This window comes from Suncus etruscus, chromosome 11, assembly GCF_024139225.1.
Source record: "Suncus etruscus isolate mSunEtr1 chromosome 11, mSunEtr1.pri.cur, whole genome shotgun sequence".
Taxonomy (NCBI): Eukaryota; Metazoa; Chordata; class Mammalia; order Eulipotyphla; family Soricidae; genus Suncus; species Suncus etruscus.
In genome coordinates, this window is record NC_064858.1 from 1,684,616 (window position 1) to 1,702,414 (window position 17,799).

At 56.2% G+C, this 17,799-nt stretch overlaps 2 protein-coding genes across 2 annotated transcripts; one reads left to right on the top strand and one right to left on the bottom strand.

Moving 5' to 3' along the window:
• Positions 1-1,397: 1,397 nt before the first annotated feature.
• MPHOSPH10 (M-phase phosphoprotein 10) lies at positions 1,398-11,397 on the bottom strand. Its single transcript, XM_049782674.1, has 11 exons — positions 11,264-11,397; positions 9,510-10,254; positions 7,977-8,131; positions 6,731-6,950; positions 6,009-6,150; positions 5,392-5,459; positions 4,522-4,659; positions 3,451-3,561; positions 2,909-3,016; positions 1,789-2,019; positions 1,398-1,637 (listed from the first exon to the last, which is right to left on the bottom strand). The coding sequence occupies exons 1-11, from the start codon at positions 11,359-11,361 to the stop codon at positions 1,485-1,487; spliced, it is 2,169 nt and encodes a 722-aa protein (XP_049638631.1). The 5' UTR covers positions 11,362-11,397; the 3' UTR covers positions 1,398-1,484.
• A 423-nt stretch (positions 11,398-11,820) lies between these two features.
• MCEE (methylmalonyl-CoA epimerase) lies at positions 11,821-17,348 on the top strand. The gene is made up of 3 exons (XM_049782716.1): positions 11,821-11,875; positions 13,854-14,191; positions 16,682-17,348. Exons 1-3 carry the CDS (start codon positions 11,839-11,841, stop codon positions 16,832-16,834), a joined length of 528 nt encoding a protein of 175 aa, XP_049638673.1. The 5' UTR covers positions 11,821-11,838; the 3' UTR covers positions 16,835-17,348.
• The last annotated feature ends 451 nt before the right edge of the window (positions 17,349-17,799 follow it).

The following is a 17,799-nucleotide window of genomic DNA, read 5'->3' on the forward strand; positions in this document are numbered from 1 at the left end:
ACACAGACACACAAGGAGGGTGTTTGCCTTGCGCATGACCGACCCAGGTTCTATCCCTGGCATCCCAGAGTCCTCTGAGCCCCCCAGGAGTGTGGTCCCTGAATGCGGTTGGGTGTGACCAAAAATTTAAAAAAAAAAGAAAAAAAGACCCCAAGTAGGGATTCCCAGGCCATGTAACACTTCGCCTTAAAAAAAGTGCCACTGGGATAGCAGAGCCTGAAGGGACTCTAGAGGCAGAAGCCTCGTTCAGAGTGAGGCCAGGAACACACCCTGGCACCTGGGTAGCCCCACACCTCTTACCAATCCCCCATCAAGTCTGGGCAGTAGCACCCACAGGTGTGACCCACCCTGGGCTCACCCACATTTCGGCCAGTCTGTGCTGTGGGATGAGGGGGCAATGGCATGGGCGCCTCCACTAGGAGGTGTCAACAGGTCCAGTCCCACACCTCCCTGCCTGTGCCCAAGAAGGCCACTCATGCCCGTGGCTCTCTGCCCACCACTGGGCTGGGGATAATAAAGCCGAACAGCCCAGATCTGGGCCTGCACACACGACTCGGCCACCCTGGAGGTGGTGGTCACTTGTGGCCCCTGGGAATCCTTGTGCCCACGGGGGAACTGCTGCAGATGCTGGCCGGAGGCCTAGCTCAGCCTCTGTTCGGAAAAACGTGACGGATCCGAGTATTAGGAAAGAGACTCTTGGGCCCGGAGAGATAGCACAGCGGCGTTTGCCTTGCAAGCAGCCGATCCAGGACCAAAGGTGGTTGGTTCAAATCCCGGTGTCCCATATGGTCCCCCGTGCCTGCCAGGAGCTATTTCTGAGCAGACAGCCAGGAGTCACCCCTGAGCACCGCCGGGTGTGGCCCAAAAACCAAAAAAAAAAAAAGGAAAGAGACTCTTGAGGCACCTGGTCAGCCATGAGCAAGTGCTGTCCCTTTAAGGGCGAAGACATCAGTTACCAGGCCCAGGGGCATACTACAGGGGGCTGGACTGAGCTGCTGGGTGGGGTGCTCCTGCTGAATGGAATCCAGTCACAGCCCAATGGCTCTTCTACTGTGCTGGGCAAGACAACAAAGGACAATCCTGGAAGTGAGGCTCGAAAAGGGAGGGCAGTCGAAATGGCACTGCAGCTGATGGGATGGACTGGGGTGACCCTTACTAGTCTCATCCCATCCATGCCAAGGACTCGTGACAGAGAGTCCACCACCACCCCCCCCAGAAAGCCAGAGGGACTTTACTCATGTACCTGCCATCGGTCATGGTCAGTCTCCAAGGGTTTATTCCAGGGCCAGAGATATAGCACAGTGGGGAGAACACTGGCCTGGCCTGCAGCTGACCCAGGTTTGAGTCCCGGTATTCCATGGAGTCCCTTGAGCACCACCGGGAGTGATCCCTGAGCCCCCGTGGGCTTGGGCCCAGTTTTCAGAGTTTTATTAGAAACACCCAAGACAGCCACCAGTTTCCACACCAGGCCACTGAGTCCAGCCTCACAGCTTCAGTTCATGGACTGAGAGGGTCTGCTCTTTCTTCTTCTTCTTCTTCTCCGTCTTCTTGGCATCACCAATCTCCATTTTCACTTGGTCTTGCAAATGCGAAAAGAATGCCTGGGACGACTTCAGGGCTTTGCCCTTCCCTTCGTCCTGCAACAACAAACACAAGGACCTTTGCTGGAGAGCACGCAGGACGGGACACGCGTCCAGGGGCAGGAGGGAGCGGACTGGACCAGATGCCACCCAAGTCTGACTGGCTGGGGCAGTGCCAGTGCCCCTGGAGCCCATGGGGTGCCCTGACCTTGAGCAATGCAGCCCTGCCCGTCTTGGTCAGCTGCTGGAGCTTCTGGGCGGCCACCGCCTTGGTGACCCTGCCTGCCTGCTCCGGGTGGCTCTTCTCCAGCGCCCGGCGCCGTTTCTCCTTCTCCTGCAGCCTCATGCGCTTCTGGAGCTTCCTCTTCCTGCGCTCCCGCTTCCGGTCTGTAAGGGTTTTCTCAGCAGCAGCCTTGACGTCTCCAGCTTTGTTCTTCCCCTGTGGGCAGAGAAGCAGGGCAGAGAGGGGGCTGGTAAGAAGCGCCCAGCCAAGCAATTTGGCCCACAGCAGGGGAGGGGGAAGTTAGGGGAGGGGAGGGGGAAGTTAGGGGAGGGGAGGGGGAAGTAAGGGGAGGAGAGGGGGAAGTAAGGGGAGGGGAGGGGGAAGTTAGGGGAGGGGAGGGGGAAGTTAGGGGAGAGGAGGGGGAAGGAAGGGGAGGGGAGGGGGAAGTAAGGGGAGGGGAGGGGGAAGTAAGGGGAGAGGAGGGGGAAGTAAGGGGAGAGGAGGGGGAAGTAAGGGGAGAGGAGGGGGAAGGGGAGAGGAGGGGGAAGTAAGGGGATGGGAGGGGGAAGTAAGGGACCCCCCCAACAAGGCTGCCCCAGCTCAAAGCAGGCTCTACTCCCAGGTCGTAGGCATCCCCCAGCATGGCGGGGGCAGACGAGGCCCTCAGCCTGCCTAGGAAAGATCACCGGCCCCCATAACTGCAGACCCCAATTGCTGCAGAGATACTGGCTTCCCAGTAGAGGAGGGAAGGGCAGGAGTGGTGTGCTAGAAACCCAACACTCACGGGACCCTGAGGTGGGCCGGTGATTCACAAGACCCCGATGGGGACATTATTGACCGTTTTTAACAAGATCCCCTGACTCGAAATGGTTATAACGCTTTCCAACCTGTTCTCCCCAGCCCAGACACCCCCAACCCCCGCAGTGCTCAGGGCTTCCTCCTCCAGACTCAGGAGCCCACAATGCAAGAGCCTTCGGCTCCATGTTCTCTCTCTGGCCCACAGAGAAGCAGCAGAAGCCACTGGCTGGCCAGACACCACGTATGCTAAGATCCTGGGTTGGGGGGGTCAGTGGCCTCCCCACCCCGTATACCCAGGGCTGCTTACCTTGACCTCCTCGGGCGCCAGCAGGGCGGCATCGCTGACTCCCACAGGTGCCACCTCCTCCATGGTGATGGCTGGCAGGTTGGACACGACTTTGATCTCAGGAACAGGCTGGAAGAGACTCAGCTTGTAGCGAGGCCGGGCAAGGAGCACGAACACCCCAGTGGGATTGAATGTGTAAGGGAGGGGGGCAGGGTAGGGCAGCACCACCAACCCTTTGGGCAAGGAGCCTCAGGAGGGGTGGAGATGCCCTGTGCTGCCTGGCACTGGATACAGCTCACGTGGCCACACTCAGGGCAGCACTGCTGGGGACCTGCGTTCAGTGGGCTCAGAGAAATGACAGCAGTGGCCCAGCCTGACATGCGGCATACTAGGTGCCAGGCTGACAACCAACTTGCAACGGAGGATGGACAAGCTGGGAGGGGACTGTCAGGGGCCTAGACGCCACCTTCCCCGTGACAGCCCAAAGCCCAAGAGGAATCAGGGGACCCTAGGCTGCCAGACTGCATGAGCCAGCGGGGGCTGGGGTGGCGAGGGAGCCTCACCGGCTTGGGGATGAAGTGGAAGTTCGAGAGAGCGTCGAGCTGCAGGAAGAGCGAGTCCATGAGCTTCTGGATCTCCGCGTGCACCGGGTTCTCCTCCTCGGCCGCCTTCTGCTGCGGGAACAAACGCCAACCACTGGGCAAGGTGGCAGGGCCATGGCCACTGCTCGACTAGGCACCAAGAGTCACCCCGATTCTCGGGGTAGGGGCCATTCTGGGCCCCAGCTTTGTTCAGGACAGGATTTCTCTGGGCAACACTAAAAATCACCCCTAGGTGCGAGGTGGAGGCCTTAGGGAAGGCACAGGTGCTGGCACGGGAGCTACCCATAGAGATGCCCACAACTGTCTGTCTCATGCACACGCTGGAAAGTTCTTGAGCCACGAGGTCACGGGGAGCCGGCACGTGGCTGGGGTCTCAATTCTGATCCTATGTCCTATCCACGTACCAAGAATGCTGAGCAGGCCTGAACCCCTGAACCAGAACTGCCAGTGTGTTTAGGCAAGAAACGCTAGTGGAGGGGCTGGAGAAACAGCACAGCGAAGAAGGCCTAGTATGTAGCCGATCCGGATTCGATCCCGGCATTCCCTATATATATATATACATATGTCTCCCAAGACCCGCAAGGATAGATTCCTGAGTGCAGAGCCAGGAGCGAGTCTTGAGCATCCCCAGGTGTGGCCCCCAAACAAATCAAAGCAAAAGGGGACCAGAGCAAAAGTATAGTGGCCAGGGCACTTGCCTTGCATGCAGGCAACCCATGTTCAATCCCCTCACCCCCTGTAGTCCGTGACCCACTAGGAGAGATTCCTGAGCACAGAGCCAAGAGTAACACTTGAGCACTGCCAGGTGTGGCCCAAAGCTCAAAACAAACAAAAAACAAAACAAAAAAACACCCAGAAATGGCTCGTGGAGCTACGGAGTCACCACCCCACCCCACCCCCCGTGCGCAGGAGGGGAAAAGCAAAGGACCAGAATGACCTGCTTCCAGACAGCAGCTGCCCGCCAGAAGGGGCAAGCCCCTGCCCAGCCCTGCCCCGCGCCTCGCCATGCCGTGCCGTGCCGTGCCAGCTTACCTGGCTGAGCTTCAGGTACTCTTGCTCGTAGACTTCAGCCAGGCTCAGTTTGCTCTTCTCATGGTCCAGGGTCAGCCGCTTCTTATACTCGAAGGCCTCTTCCTTCGGCTTCTCTTTCCGAACCACGTCATCCCAAGCCTGCCGCAGGGAGAGGATGTGGGTCATCACTCAGGCCCCCAAACGCCCACCCATCCTGTTGACCTATGAGTGCCGGGTTCAGGCTAGATCCCTGGCACAGCCCCAGCACGGCCCAAACACCAAGAGCCAAAGAAATCCCCTCTCTCAGAGCAAAAGGGGTGACTCCTCCAGCCCTTAAGGGAGAGTGCCCCAATGTTGGTTTACTGATCCTCAGTAACCCAACACCTCAACACCACCGGCTCTGTGTTGCAAGCATCTCAGTCCATGGGACCTACCACACCCCCATCTTTTGGCTCACGTTAAGCCTGGAGCTCTGGGTTGTTTTGGCTTTATAAAAATGAATTTCCTTCCATCTCCAGATTTTTGGTGAGCGCCCAGGTGCCTAGTGTCACCAACCCTGTTCCTCTGACAGGTCTACGGACCTGCTGCTCCACCTTCTAGTCCCACTCAGGGTCATTTCTGAAATCCCTACAGCAAACTGGCCTTTACCTTTCCTTTCTCACACCAGGAACAAGGCCTGGACCGGCATTTGGGGTGTGGTTACAGCCAGGTCGGATTCCAACCACCAGGGAAGGGAGGTCGACCATGGCACCGGGTACCCCGTTCTCCTCAGGGGAGATGGATCATACCAGACACCAGACACCTGACACAAACTGTCTCTCAGCCCATAGATATGGCAGTAGCCGTGAATCCTGACATGCCAGGTCCCCCAAGCCCTCTGTCCTCACGGACCTGGTCTCTGATCCTCTGCTTGATGAGATCCTCAAGCCGGAGCGTGGTGTCCTCTGTGATGACCGGAGCTGTGGGGAAAGTTAGGACCCATGAGGCCCCAGGATTTGTGAAGGGAGCTCGACTTCCCTAGCGCGGGGTGAGGGGCAACCTTCCTGCCAGGTTACCTGGCCGGTTGGGGGTGTCTCCAGTTTTAAAGCCACAAAACCAATGTCTGACTATGAGTGAGTCCTGGGAAACCCTCCCTGCCTTTTTAGCCCCTTTCCCATCCACTGGGAAAACGGGAATCCAGTGAGACCTGGCCGGAGGAAGAAGATGGGGTGACGAGGTTGGAGCTCATGGGAAAAACGGGGCAGGGAGCACTGGGGTGCCGAGGACAGATGGGGTGAAGGCATCATGAAACCGAGCCTCATTTGCTTGCTCCCAGCACCGCATGGTCCATGGAGCACCTCCAAACCGAACCCGATTAGCCCCACAAAAAGGAATGGGAAGTGTGCAGGCGCAGGGTTTAAGCCCTGGTCAGGTGCCTGGCGTGAAACAAGGAGCTGGGTTGGCCACGGGGGGGGGGGGGGGGGGGGGGCCGCACAGAAGACAGGCTGGCACGAAGAGCGAGGGCGTACCCAGGCGCACGGCATGGTCAAAGTGCAGGTTTTCCTCCAAGAGGCTGTTTTCGGGACGCTTCTGGGCAGTCACCTCCCCTTGCAGCTGCCACGACTTCTTCTCCAGCAGCTCCTTCTCCAAGGACGCAATTTTCTCCCGCATCTGAGAGATGGGCCGGGGGAGAGGGTCTTAGAGCATGAGACAGGCCTGGAAAGCAGGTGGGTGCCTACCCGTGGGCACCTTCAGGCAGATGCCCGCGGCCCCAGCAGGGCGAGGTGCTGATAACAAGCCCCATGCCCTGTACTGGCGCCCTCGCAGCAGCCCCAACCCCATCCAGAGCTGGGGGTGTCAGCTAGCATCCCCGTGCTCCAGGCAGTGCCCCACCAGGAGTGATCCCCGAGCAGAGCCAGGACCGAGCCCTGAGGCTCCGGCATGGCCCCATGTGGACATGCTAAGACACTTGTGATAGGTCAGCTCACCGGCTGGACTCCGCATTGTGTTCAGAATATGAAGTCGAATGGGGCGAGCGAGCGATAGCGCAGCGGCAGGGTGTTTGCCTTGCACATGGCTGACCCCAGGACTGACACCGGTTCGATCCCCACTGTCCCAGATGGTCCCCCAACCCAGAAGCGACTTCTGAGTCAGCCAGGAGTAACCCCTAAGCACCACGGGTGTGGACCATAAACAAACGAACTAAACAAACAAAAAGAATATAAAGCAGGTCCCTGAATTCCCCAGTTACCTTCTCCTGCCTTTTCTCAAAAGACGATTTTACTTCAGTGGCATCTTTCTTATCCTTGAAGATACCCGTGTCATCCATCTCCTCCATCTCCTCCATCTCCTCCTCGTCCTCCTCTTGTTCCTCCTGTTCCTCATCATCGGGCAGAGCAAAAGTGACTCTCTTGGCACTGGCTCTTCGGGGCCGGGCATCATCAGCATCCTTGAGGTTGTCATCTTTATCTCTGGAACACCCAAGCATTTAGGAAAGGAAGGAAATGGGGGGTGAGGGGACCGGAGTCCAAGAAAAAAGAGCTACCAGCACTAAACATTCAGACATTCAGTAACCAAGGAGCCAGAGACAGAACTATAAGGAGACTGTTATGGGTCCTCATCAGCCATAACAGCTACTGTCCTTTTAAGGGCCAACCCTTGTAATTGCCATAGCGTCATATAAACCTGAAGTGCTGAGGGGTGGGGGGGCTAGGAGACTGCTGTTGGGTTGCTCTTGCCTGATTGCTGGAGAAACTGTTTATCAGACTCCCAGCTTCTGCAGCCTTTTGCTGCCTCTCGTACTGCTCCGGGCTTAACACAGAGGCAACAAGGGAACTGAAAGTCCTGGACAGCAAAGCAGTCATGCATCAAACTGGGGTTCCCAGGCATACGCCAGTGAGGCATTTACTGGGATTAAAAAAAATCACCAGGGGGCCACAGCGGTGGCGCAGAGGTAGGGCATTTAAATGCCTTGCATGCGCTAACCTAGGATGGACCATGGTCCGATTCCCCTGGCATCCCATTTGGTCCCCCAAGCCAGGAGCGATTTCTGAGCACACAGCCAGGAGTAACCCCTGAGCATCACTGGGTGTGGCCCAAAAAGCAAAAAACAAAAAACTCACCAGAGAGGCCAGAGCAATACCACAGTAGGGAGGGCATTTTCCTTACACATAACTGGCCAGGGCTAGATCCCCGGCATTCCAGAGGGTCTCCCAAGCCTGCCAGGAGTTATTTCTGAGTGCAGAGCCACTTGAGTGATGCCGGATGTGGCCCAAAATCAAAAAATAAAGAAATAAATAAAACAACCCTCTAGAGCTCTTTGCAATGAAGGTTTGAATGGCTTTCCCAGTGACATCTGTCATCATGGGCACCCTGAAATGTCCCTTTACAAGGACAGCTTCAAACTCTCCAGCCTCGGCAATTCTGGGTGCCTCAAGACAAACACTCATCTGAGTAGCCGAGGTAGAGAATGGAGGAAATGATTCCCACGGACTCACAACTCAGAAATCCTCTCTTCCCCATCTTCTTCTTTGGAAATTTCTTCCTCCGAGTCTGAACCCTGCTCAGCACCACGAGTACCTGCTGTGCCATCATCACTGTCAACCGGGTCGAAGAAATCTTTGTATTTCAGGTTTCTGGAACTTTTACCTGGCTAAAAAGAAAGGAATTAAAACAATTAAATTAGGGGCCAGACGAAAAGCACAGCAGGGAGGGTGTCTCCCGTGCAAGCAGCTGCCCTGGTTTAATTCCTAGCAGCCTGTATAGGAATAAGCTCTTGAGCGCTGCCAAGTGTGGCCCACCAATAGAAAAAAAAATTTTAATTTGAAGATGGGGAAAAAATTGATTCATCACACAGGCACACTGGCAAATCACAACATTATCCTCCAACCTTAAGTACCACCTCGAGGGCTCAAAGGGGAAAGGGGAAGCACCTGCTTTACACGTGGGTGTGGGCAGCCGGGTTTGAGCCCTGGTACCATGCCATTCCCCCAAGCACTATTCAGCACAGAGCCAGGACGAACTGAGCATTTTGGTGCATGCCCCCCTTGACTCCCTCAAACACCACCTAAAAGGGGAGTCTAGACCCAAGCATAAAAGCACAGCTTTCCTGATTACGATCCCCACAGAGAAAACATAAAGGCAGGGGCCTGAGCAATAGCAGTGTACAGGGCATTTGCCTTGTACGCTGCCCACCCAGGTTTGATCCCTAGCCTCCCATATGGTCCGCTGTGCCTGCCAGGAATGATTCCTGACTGCAGAGCCAGGAGTGGCCCCAAACCAGGTGTGGCCTAAAATAAAATAAGATAAAATAGGGGCCAGGGCAGTGGTGCAAGAGGTAAGGAGTCTGCCTTGCCTATGCTAGCCTAGGATGGACCTCGGTTCGATCCTCCACATCCCATATGGTCCCCCAACCCAGGAACGATTTCTGAGCACATAGCCAGGAGTAACCCCTAAGCATCACCAGGTGTGGCCCAAAAATCAAAATAAAATAAAATAAAAATAAAAATAATGGCCTTTCTTTCAAAAACAAAAGTCATCTCTGAAGTGGGCAATGTCTTTTGTTTTGTTTTTTGGGCCACACTTTGGATGCTCAGGGTTACTCCTGGCAGGCTCGTGGGACCCTATGGGATGCCAGAGATCGAACCAAGGTCTGTCCTGGATCAGCTGCATGCAAGACAAACGCCCTACAGCTGTGCTATCACTCAGGCTCGCTATATGTTGACTCTTAAGTTCTAAAAATACAAACAGTGGCTTCTGTTTTTCTCAGTCATTTGTTTTCACATGATGTAAAAGAATCACTGATGCCCTAGTGATTTCTGGATCGCCCTTTCAGAATCAAAACATCTCACTGAAGATTGAAAATTCTCCTCCCAAGCTTTGCTTTACTCTTCTCTCTCTCTCTCTCTCCCTCTCCCCCCCCCCCCCTCTCTCTCTCTCTCTCTCTCTCTCTCACCACCATCCATCCTGGATCGGCTGCAAGCAAGGCAAATGCCCAACCGCTGTGCTAGCTCTCTAGCCCTGAGCTTTACCTTCTGATTCCGACCTCCCAACATTCCCTCGTCCTCGTCGGAATCCAGGTCCTCAAAAAGGTCAATGTCGTCTTCTTCGTCCTCATCGTCCTCCTCCTTTCCATGCGCCTCTTCCATTTTCTCCAGAAACTTCTCCATGTCTGCGAGCCTGAAGAACTTGTCCTCCACACCATCCCTCTCCACAGCCTTCCCGGGCACCTCCCGTGCCGCCCGACTCTGCTGCTCCAACTTGCCGATGTCAAAGTCCAGGTCGGAGTCTGTGTCGTCGCTGAGATCGGGACTCACCCTCCGGCCTGCTCTACTCGCCTCTTTGGGGCTCACCCCATCTCCTCGGGGCTCTCCCCCACTCAAGGCCGACAATCCCTCCTCCTCCTCTTCCTCCTTCCCCTCTTCTGGCTCAGGGCCCTCATAGTCCTCCTCTTCGGAGACTGCTCCGGAGTCCTCCGAGCCATTGGCCTCGGTCTCTGTCTCCAGGCAGGGCTCTCCACAGCCCGGCTCGACAGCGACCTCGGGGAGGAGGCTGAGGTCGTCCTCATCCAGGGCCGTGCTCAGGACCTTCTCGAAGTGTTGCAAAGCCGGCTGGTTCTGCAGTTCCAGCTGCTGCCAGATCTGCTCGTCATCAAAATTGGCGACGACCAGTTTTGGCAAAGGGCTGCCGTGGAGAGTGCCGGGCTCTAGGGCTTTGTTCAAGTCGTAGATCGCTTTGGTTAAAGAGGTGAAGGTGGCCGCCAGTTCGTCTTGGATCCTAGAGAGGGGCGAGAAGACAGGAGCTCAAGAATTTCTTTCATGGCCCGCCGCGAGCAAACTGAATAGGAAAGAAACGTCCACTTCGGACAGAGCGACCAGACAGAGCTCCAATCTTGTACACCAGACCTTGCTCACGAGCTAAGCTTTAAGTGTGGCCCTCTTGACTGTCTGGGAATCTGCTAGATACAGAGACTTCTGGATGGGCAAAACAGCGCAGATGAATTTGCCTCAAGACACTCAACCCCGGTCAGAAATCCTCCGCTGTTCTGGTCTCTGAACACACACACACACACCCTTCAGTGAGCCCGGGGATAAGGAGCCAAGAGCAAGAGTAATCCGAGGGGATGGAGAGAGAGTACCGTGGTTAGAGTGGATGCCCAGGCTGTGCCCGACTCAGGCTCAAGGTCAGGCGCAAGATGGTTCTTGAAGAGCATCAAGAGCTGCCCTAGGGGCCCTCAACCTCCCCCTACACACACACCCAGGATGAGCCATGTCCCACCCCGCAGTCTTGCATCCCTGCATTGAGTCGCTGACCCAGCTGGTAGAGACTCACTAGCGGGGTGCGGCGTGTCCTGGGCATCCACGTGGCACCCCCAGATGTGATCAGAAAGTGTGTTTCTGAGGATGTGCCATCTGAGAGTCAGCCGACACACACCTACAGGCTTACGGCAGGATAGGGAGGCAAGTCGGGGCAGACGGCCTGTGGCTGGGGCCAGCGCCCCGAGTCTGAAGCATGGGGGGCCTGGCTGGGGTGAGGGGGGGTGGCCTCACAGCTGCCATTCAGTTCTAAGTGGAGGGGAAAGTGCCAGCCCCGAGAGGGAGGCAGGCAGGTGCCCCGGGGCTGGCGTCAGACTGCAGCTGGCATCCGCAAGGACCAGGAGCGGAGCAACGGGCAAGGGGCAGCGGGACGGGCGACGAAGACGCGGGACAGTGCTCGGGGCCCCCGCGTAGTGCTCCCCTGTGGCCCGCCCCGGGGACCCCGCGCCCTCACCGGGCCGGGCACTCACGTGAGGAAGCGCTCGGGCCGGCCGGTGGCGCCTTCGAGCTCGTTCAGGCACCGCGCCAGAGTACGCGGCCGCCACACGCCCCGCCTGGGCGCCGCCATGTTCGCTGCGTGCGTGCGGAAGTGACGTCGCCGGAAGCCGCGCCCCGACCGCGCCGGCCCCGCGCGCAGCCCGCGACGCGAAGGTTCCGTCGCGCCGACGTTCCGGCCCCGCCCCCGGCTCAGCCAATGGCGGCGCGAGAGCCTGGCGCGCGTGCGCGGGGAGGGTGCCCGGAGCCGGAAGTCGGAAGGGGCGCGGTGAGTGGGTGGGGCGCGCCGGGGCCTCCTCTCAGACACGTCGCCCCGCCCCTTGGGCACGTCGCCCCGCCTCTAACATGTTGCCCCGCTCCTTAGCCCACTACTCTGCTCTTGGCACGTCGCCCCGCCCCTCGACTTCATCGCCCCTCCACCACGTTGCCCCGCCCACTCAGCACACAGCCCCGCCCCTCCCGCCGACCGCCCCGCCCCCGGGCTGCGCGCGACGCCCGCTGGCGGGAAGGGAAGGGAAGGTGCGGCGCGCGTCGGTGCAGCCGCTGCAAGATGGCGCGCGCGCTGAAGGCCGTGGCGGGCGCGGCAGGTGACCGACGGGCGGCAGCGGGAGCGGGAGGGGCCGGGAGGCCGGGCGGAGGGCGCGGGCGTCCCCGGAGACGCCTTCCGCCGGCTCCTTCCCCGAGCGCCTCCGGGTCACCTCTGGGAGCCCTTGGGGCGTCCGTCCGTCCATCTGTCATTCTGTCTGTCAGTCTGTCTCTCTGTCTGTCTCTGTCTGTCTCTCTGTCTCTGTCTGTCTCTTTCTCTCTGTCTCTCTGTATCTCTGTCTGTCTCTGTCTCTCTGTCTCTGTCTGTCTCTCACTGTCTCTGTCTGTCTCTATCTGTCTCTCTGTCTCTCTCTTCTGTCTCTCTGTCTCTGCCACCACCCACCTAGCAGACTCTGGTCTTCCCAGGGGCTCCTTTTCCGTCTCTCTTAAGAGGTGGCAGGTAAACTCGAGCCCAGCCCGGCTCCCTCCTCTCTCTCCAGTAAACTTCTCCAGCCCCTCAGCAGCAAACAAGCGAAGGAGGTGACAGCCACGTGTGAACGAACGAATGGTCCTGCTCCTTTGAAATCGATGACAACAGCCGCCGCTTCCTTCTTTTCCTCCTGCACTCTCTTCCAGTTTCTCTCTCTCCTCCTGCACTTTCTCCTACTTGTTGTGTAAACACAGTCCCCCCCAACCGTTGCAACTCTTGGCAAAATGATGCAGAAGAGTCATGTCTTAAGAATATAGATATCACTCATAGATCATACACCGGGGGGGGGGGGTTGTAAAGAGGGAATTTGGGGTTTGGCCTCGTGAACCTTGGCGTTGCCGGGAACAACCCCCTGAGCACAGAGCCTGAAGCATCTCAGAATGTGGCGATAACAACACCCATCCCCACAGATACTGCTCACTAAGCGTACATCAGATAACTTAAATCGAGGAGAATTCGAAAGAAACGATGGCCTTCATACCCTTGACTTCAGTGTCGTTCCTAGATTTCAGGCCCTCGAGTACTAATCCCCACTCAACACCCCAAAACAAGTGAAATAAACACACTACGGTATGGCAGCACTCTTAGCTGGTCACTTTTCGCGTTCCCAGGGACTTCTCTCCCGGATGAGGCTTGTGTGATCCAGGGACAATAAGTACCTTTGGGCAGGGGACAAAGAATGGGCCCCCCAGTCTCTAATGTTCCAGGCTGATGAAGCTGAGTTCAGCGTCCCCTCTTCATCCTCCAAGTTGCCTGTGCCCCTGACAGATGGAGCATGGGACTGGCCCACAGGAGGAGCAAAGACAGTGGGGACAGATGGCCCTGTGGGTAGGGGGGCGCCTGCCTGTAGAGCCTTTCTTAGGCTCCTGGAACTCACAAAACAAGTTTTCCAACAAGGTCTGGCACTTTGGCTCAAGTCAAAAGGTTACCGGGACATTTCCTGGAACTAGAAGTCCCGGGACACAAGCTCAGGTACAGAGAGTGACCAAAGTGCCATGTGTAATGTTTTTCTGTTTGACTTTTTGGTGGTGGTGCTTGCTTCTGGCTCTGCATCATGCCTAGAGGGCTCGGAGGAGCATATGGGGCTTCCAGGAGAGCAAACCCTGGTCAGCTGCATGCAAGGCAAGCACCCTCCCCTGCGGTTCTCTCACTCTGGCACTTAATCTGGATAAGGTTTGAATGACCTTGAAGGAAAATGAGTTTGCTCAGGATTAGGTTTTGAATTGGCTGGTGATGAATTCTGAGGCTCAGCAGGGGCTGGAGAGGTAGTATAGTGGTTAGGGAGCTTTCTTTGCTGATGGCAGACTTGGATTCGATCCTGGGCACCAATCGTGTAGAGTCTCACCAGGAATGATCCGAAAAAGCAAACCAAAAAAAGATTGGAGAGTGAGTTCTTGGACTTTGACACAAGTCCTTAGGAGTTTGGCCTCCCCTGATCCTTTCATGAAGGTACATGGGCCACTAATGCCTGCCTGGTTGACTTTTCTTTGAGAATCCTTGCAGACACGCCTGTGTTCTCAGAAGGTGCCTCTAACTGTTGGCCTCTCTAGGCCTCTTTTCCAGGCTGCTGACCCCGATGCCCCCTGGGAGAACCTGGTCCTCACCTCAGTTCTCCCACCAAGTAGCTCCGTCTGTGTGGAAACTCGGCCGCCTTAATCACGTTGCCGTCGCAGTGCCCGACCTGGACAAGGCCAAGGCATTCTACCAGAAGGTTCTGGGCGCAGAGGTCAGCGAGGCCGTCCCCCTCCCTGAACATGGTGTGTCCGTGGTCTTCGTCACGCTGAACAACACAAAGGTGGAGCTGCTGCACCCTTTGGGGAAAAACAGCCCCATCGAAGGGTTTCTAAAGAAAAACCAGCTCGGGGGAATCCACCATGTCTGCATCGAGGTATATACTGTTTGACGTCCTGGTTTCCGTGGGAGGAGGGCCTGTGGGTCACGTACCCAGGGGTGCTCAGGGGCTCCTCCTAACCTGTAGGGTGTTGGGTATTAAGTCCGGGCCTGCCTGCCACCTGCAAGACAAACACCAGCCCTGGTACTCAGTTTCCAGCCTATTTTAATGTTTTATTGCTTGATGGTTTCCATTTTCTTTTTGGGGGCGTTGTGGGGTCACACCCGGTGGTGCTCAGAGGTTACTACTGGCTTTGCACTTAGAAATCACCCCTGGCAGGCTCGGGGGACCATATGGGATGCCGGGAATCGAGCTGGGGTTGGCTGTGTACAAGGCAAATGCCTTACCCTCTCCGGCTCCCTATTTTCATTTTATAAAGAGTGTATGTATGTTTGGGTGTTTGGGCCACATCCGCTACTGCTCCTGATTCTGAGCCCCCGTCATCTGCGTGCAAGGCAAGGAAAGTGCCCTCCTGGTGTCCTGTTGATCCGGACCTTACACACACACTGGGACGCCTGGTCGCCATTCCCAGAAACTTACGTGCACCTCACAGGGGTGATGAATCCGAACCTCGGGTATGCAGAGTGGAGTCTTTCCCTCTGCCCAGCTGCCTCCAGACAAAAACCCCACAGAGTGCCGTGTCCTTGTTTGGTGTTCCCAGCCGTGTCCTCATCAGGAGAGATGCACTAGTAGTGAAACTTGCTGTCACGTGCCCAACCTCACCAGTCTTCCAGCCTTCAGTACTAATGTGACAGCAAAGAGGATTTGGTTCACTGTGGAGGTTTTGGTGTTTTGAGGGGGGACAACGGGTAGGGCATTTGAATTGCATGCAGCAATTGACTGGCAATGTCTGATCCCCGGCAACCCAGATGGTCCCCCTGGGTACTAGCAGGGGGACCTCTGAGCATCACTGGCAGTGCTCTGGGAACCTGTGGCATTCGGGTGCCTGAGCCACCCACTGCTGGAGTCCCTGATCTTGCCTGGGAAGGGCCATTCGAGAGGGAGTCTCCGCCCACCTCAGGTGCTTAGGTTGAGGCTCAGTTTTCTGGGGTACAGAAGAGTTGGAAAAACATTGGGCCCTTTCCTTGGCTGCGCTGATTATCAAGAAAAGGTATGTGGAGGGCCGGACAGATAGCACAGCGGTAGGGCGTTTGCCTTGAAAGCGGCCAACCCAGGACTGACAGTGGTTCGAATCCCGGCATCCCATATGGTCCCCCAGGCCTGCCAGGAGCGATTTCTGAGCACAGAGCGAGGAGTAAGCCCTGAGCACCACCAGGTGTGCCCCCCCTCCAAAAAAAAAAAAAAAAGAAAAGAAAAGGTATGTGAGTGATTTGCAGACAGTTGGGGGTGGGTGTGCACCCCTAGCCAGGTCCCAGGTCTGGCTTTCCTTGGTGGGCAGAGGCCACTCGGCAGCACTGCCCAGCTCTGGGGGAGCTTGAATGCCCACGGGGTATCCCCCGTGGGCCCCTATCATGTCTCACCCACACCCCAGATCTGGAGAACTGGATTGGGTTCTCACATGGTTCTTGTTTCTGTGACATTGTCACTGTAGGTGCTTAAAGATGTGGAACCTCCTCCCCAGGTGCTTAGAATTGAGTGTCTGTGGGCCAAGAACTGCTGATAGCTGAGCCATTGTGTGTGTATGTGTGTGTGTGTGGGGGGTTCCATCTTTTCTCTTAGTTTCTAGTTCTTTTGGCCACATGCAGCTGTGCTGAAGATGTAACTCCTGGCTTTGTGCTCAGGGGTCATTCCTGAGCAGAGTTTGGAGGACCTTAGGAGCTGACGGAAACCAAATCCAGGCTGGCTCTGCTTGCAAAGACAGACCTTCCCTCATACTGGCTCTCCACCCCATCTTACATTTTCATTTTCGGTTCATTTATCTGGGAGACACCGTCTCCATGCCTTGGATGAACAGCACTTCTCTGGGACTTGTGATGGAACAGTTGTGTCACCGATTGTTCATCTAGAGACAGTCATGTCAGTTGTCCATGTAGAGATAGCCTTACCACCAATTGTCAGCCTAGAGACAGCTGTGCTGCTGATTGTCTAGAGACAGTCCTGCTGCCTGTTGTCTGTCTAGAAACGGTTGCAACACCAATTGTACATCTAGAAACAGTTGTGCTGCCGGTTGTACATTTAGAGATAGTCATCTGGGGGCCAGAGCAATAGCACAGCAGTATTGTGTTTGCCTTGCAGCTGACCCGAGACGCGAGTTCGATCCCCAGTATCCCATATGGTTCCCGTGCCTGCCAGGAGTGATTTCTGAATGCAGAGCCTAGAGGAGCCCCTGAGCACTGCTAAGTGTGGCCCAAAATCCAAAACAAAAGAAAAAAGACAGTCATCTGCTGATAGACCATCTAGAGACAGTCACGTCACCTTCCTTGGCCGGTGGCTGGTGGCAAGTGGCAGGCCCTTGAGCTGCGGATGCTGCTCTGGCCCTGGGTCAGCTCTTCCGGCCTCAGCTGCCTCCTGTCTCCTTACCCGCAGGTGGATGACATCGGTGCTGCCCTGCGGGACCTGAAAGAGAAGAAGATCCGGATTCTGAGTGAAGAGGCCAAAATCGGGGCCCATGGGAAACCTGTGATCTTCCTGCACCCCAAAGACTGTGGCGGGGTCCTGGTGGAGCTGGAGCAGGCGTGATCCCCGCCCAGATTGTCCTCAGGCCTTGGAGGCCTCAAGTCGTCGTGTTTCCATCACTGACAAGATCAGGATCACAAATTTGGGGCCAGTGAGACTGGCCAGAGGCTCATCCCGCCAGCCTGATGTTACTTGAGGGGTCCCCTACAAACAGAAGCAGGTGCTCTGTGTGACCCCAAACCATGCCTCATTTTCCTCCAACTATGTAGACACTAGTTTCTTTATGGTTTTTGGGTCGTGCCTCGGTGCTTGGGAGCTGGGGGGTACAGGCATTGAACCCAAGGTCTCCTAGATGCATCTCAGGTGCTCCCAGCTCTTGGAGTATCTCTCAAGCCCGAGAAACGAGTTTGGGGTGGTGGTGTTTAGTTGTTTGATGTCAGTGTCAGATCAAGAACAGTCTGAAGAAGGTGGGTGACTAGGGCGAAGACTTTGGGTGACTGTGAAGGAGTGGAAGACACTGGTTCTCTCGCTCTCCGTGGAGTCTGAGAAAACAGACCGAAGAATAAGGACAGGAACTCTGGGAGTTCCACCCACTGCAGAGTGAGTGATTGGGAGGGGGAGAGTGGATCAGGGACCCCGGTGATGGCTCTAGTCCAGGATGTGTGCACCTGTCTCCCACCCATGCAGAGGCACGAAGCTGTACCCCTAGATTCACGCAGCATTGTGATCAATGGAAAGATCCATCGTCTCTTTTCCTGATTCGGGGAAAGCGGCGAAATGACAGCACTGGGAGCTTTATTCAAATCACTCGAAAATACAGTTTCTCACTTAAGATGGAGTCCAGTGCGGTTTTCTTTTTTTTTTTTTTAATTTGTTTCTCTTTTGTTTATTTGCTTGGGGGATACATCTGGTGGTGCTCAGGACTTACTCCTAGCTCTGTGCTCAGAAACGGCGCTTGGATGGGGCTGGAGAGATAGCATGGAGGTAAGGCATTTGCCTTGCATGGAGAAGGATGGTGGTTCGAATCC

What these genes read in the sequence shown, in the direction of transcription:
- MCEE (XM_049782716.1), top strand. Translation starts at nt 11,839, where the DNA reads ATGGCGCGCGCGCTGAAGGCCGTGGCGGGCGCGGCAG. An exon ending in GGCCGTGGCGGGCGCGGCAG is followed by an intron (nt 11,876 to 13,853) that starts GTGACCGACGGG and finishes TGGCCTCTCTAG; the next exon opens with GCCTCTTTTCCAGGCTGCTG. An exon ending in TCCACCATGTCTGCATCGAG is followed by an intron (nt 14,192 to 16,681) that starts GTATATACTGTT and finishes CCTTACCCGCAG; the next exon opens with GTGGATGACATCGGTGCTGC.
- MPHOSPH10 (XM_049782674.1), bottom strand. Translation starts at nt 11,361, where the DNA reads ATGGCGGCGCCCAGGCGGGGCGTGTGGCGGCCGCGTACTCTGGCGCGG. An exon ending in GAAGAGAGGATTTCTGAGTT is followed by an intron (nt 6,951 to 7,976) that starts GTGAGTCCGTGG and finishes TGGGTGTTCCAG; the next exon opens with AGATAAAGATGACAACCTCA. An exon ending in AGTACCTGAAGCTCAGCCAG is followed by an intron (nt 3,562 to 4,521) that starts GTAAGCTGGCAC and finishes TTGTTCCCGCAG; the next exon opens with CAGAAGGCGGCCGAGGAGGA.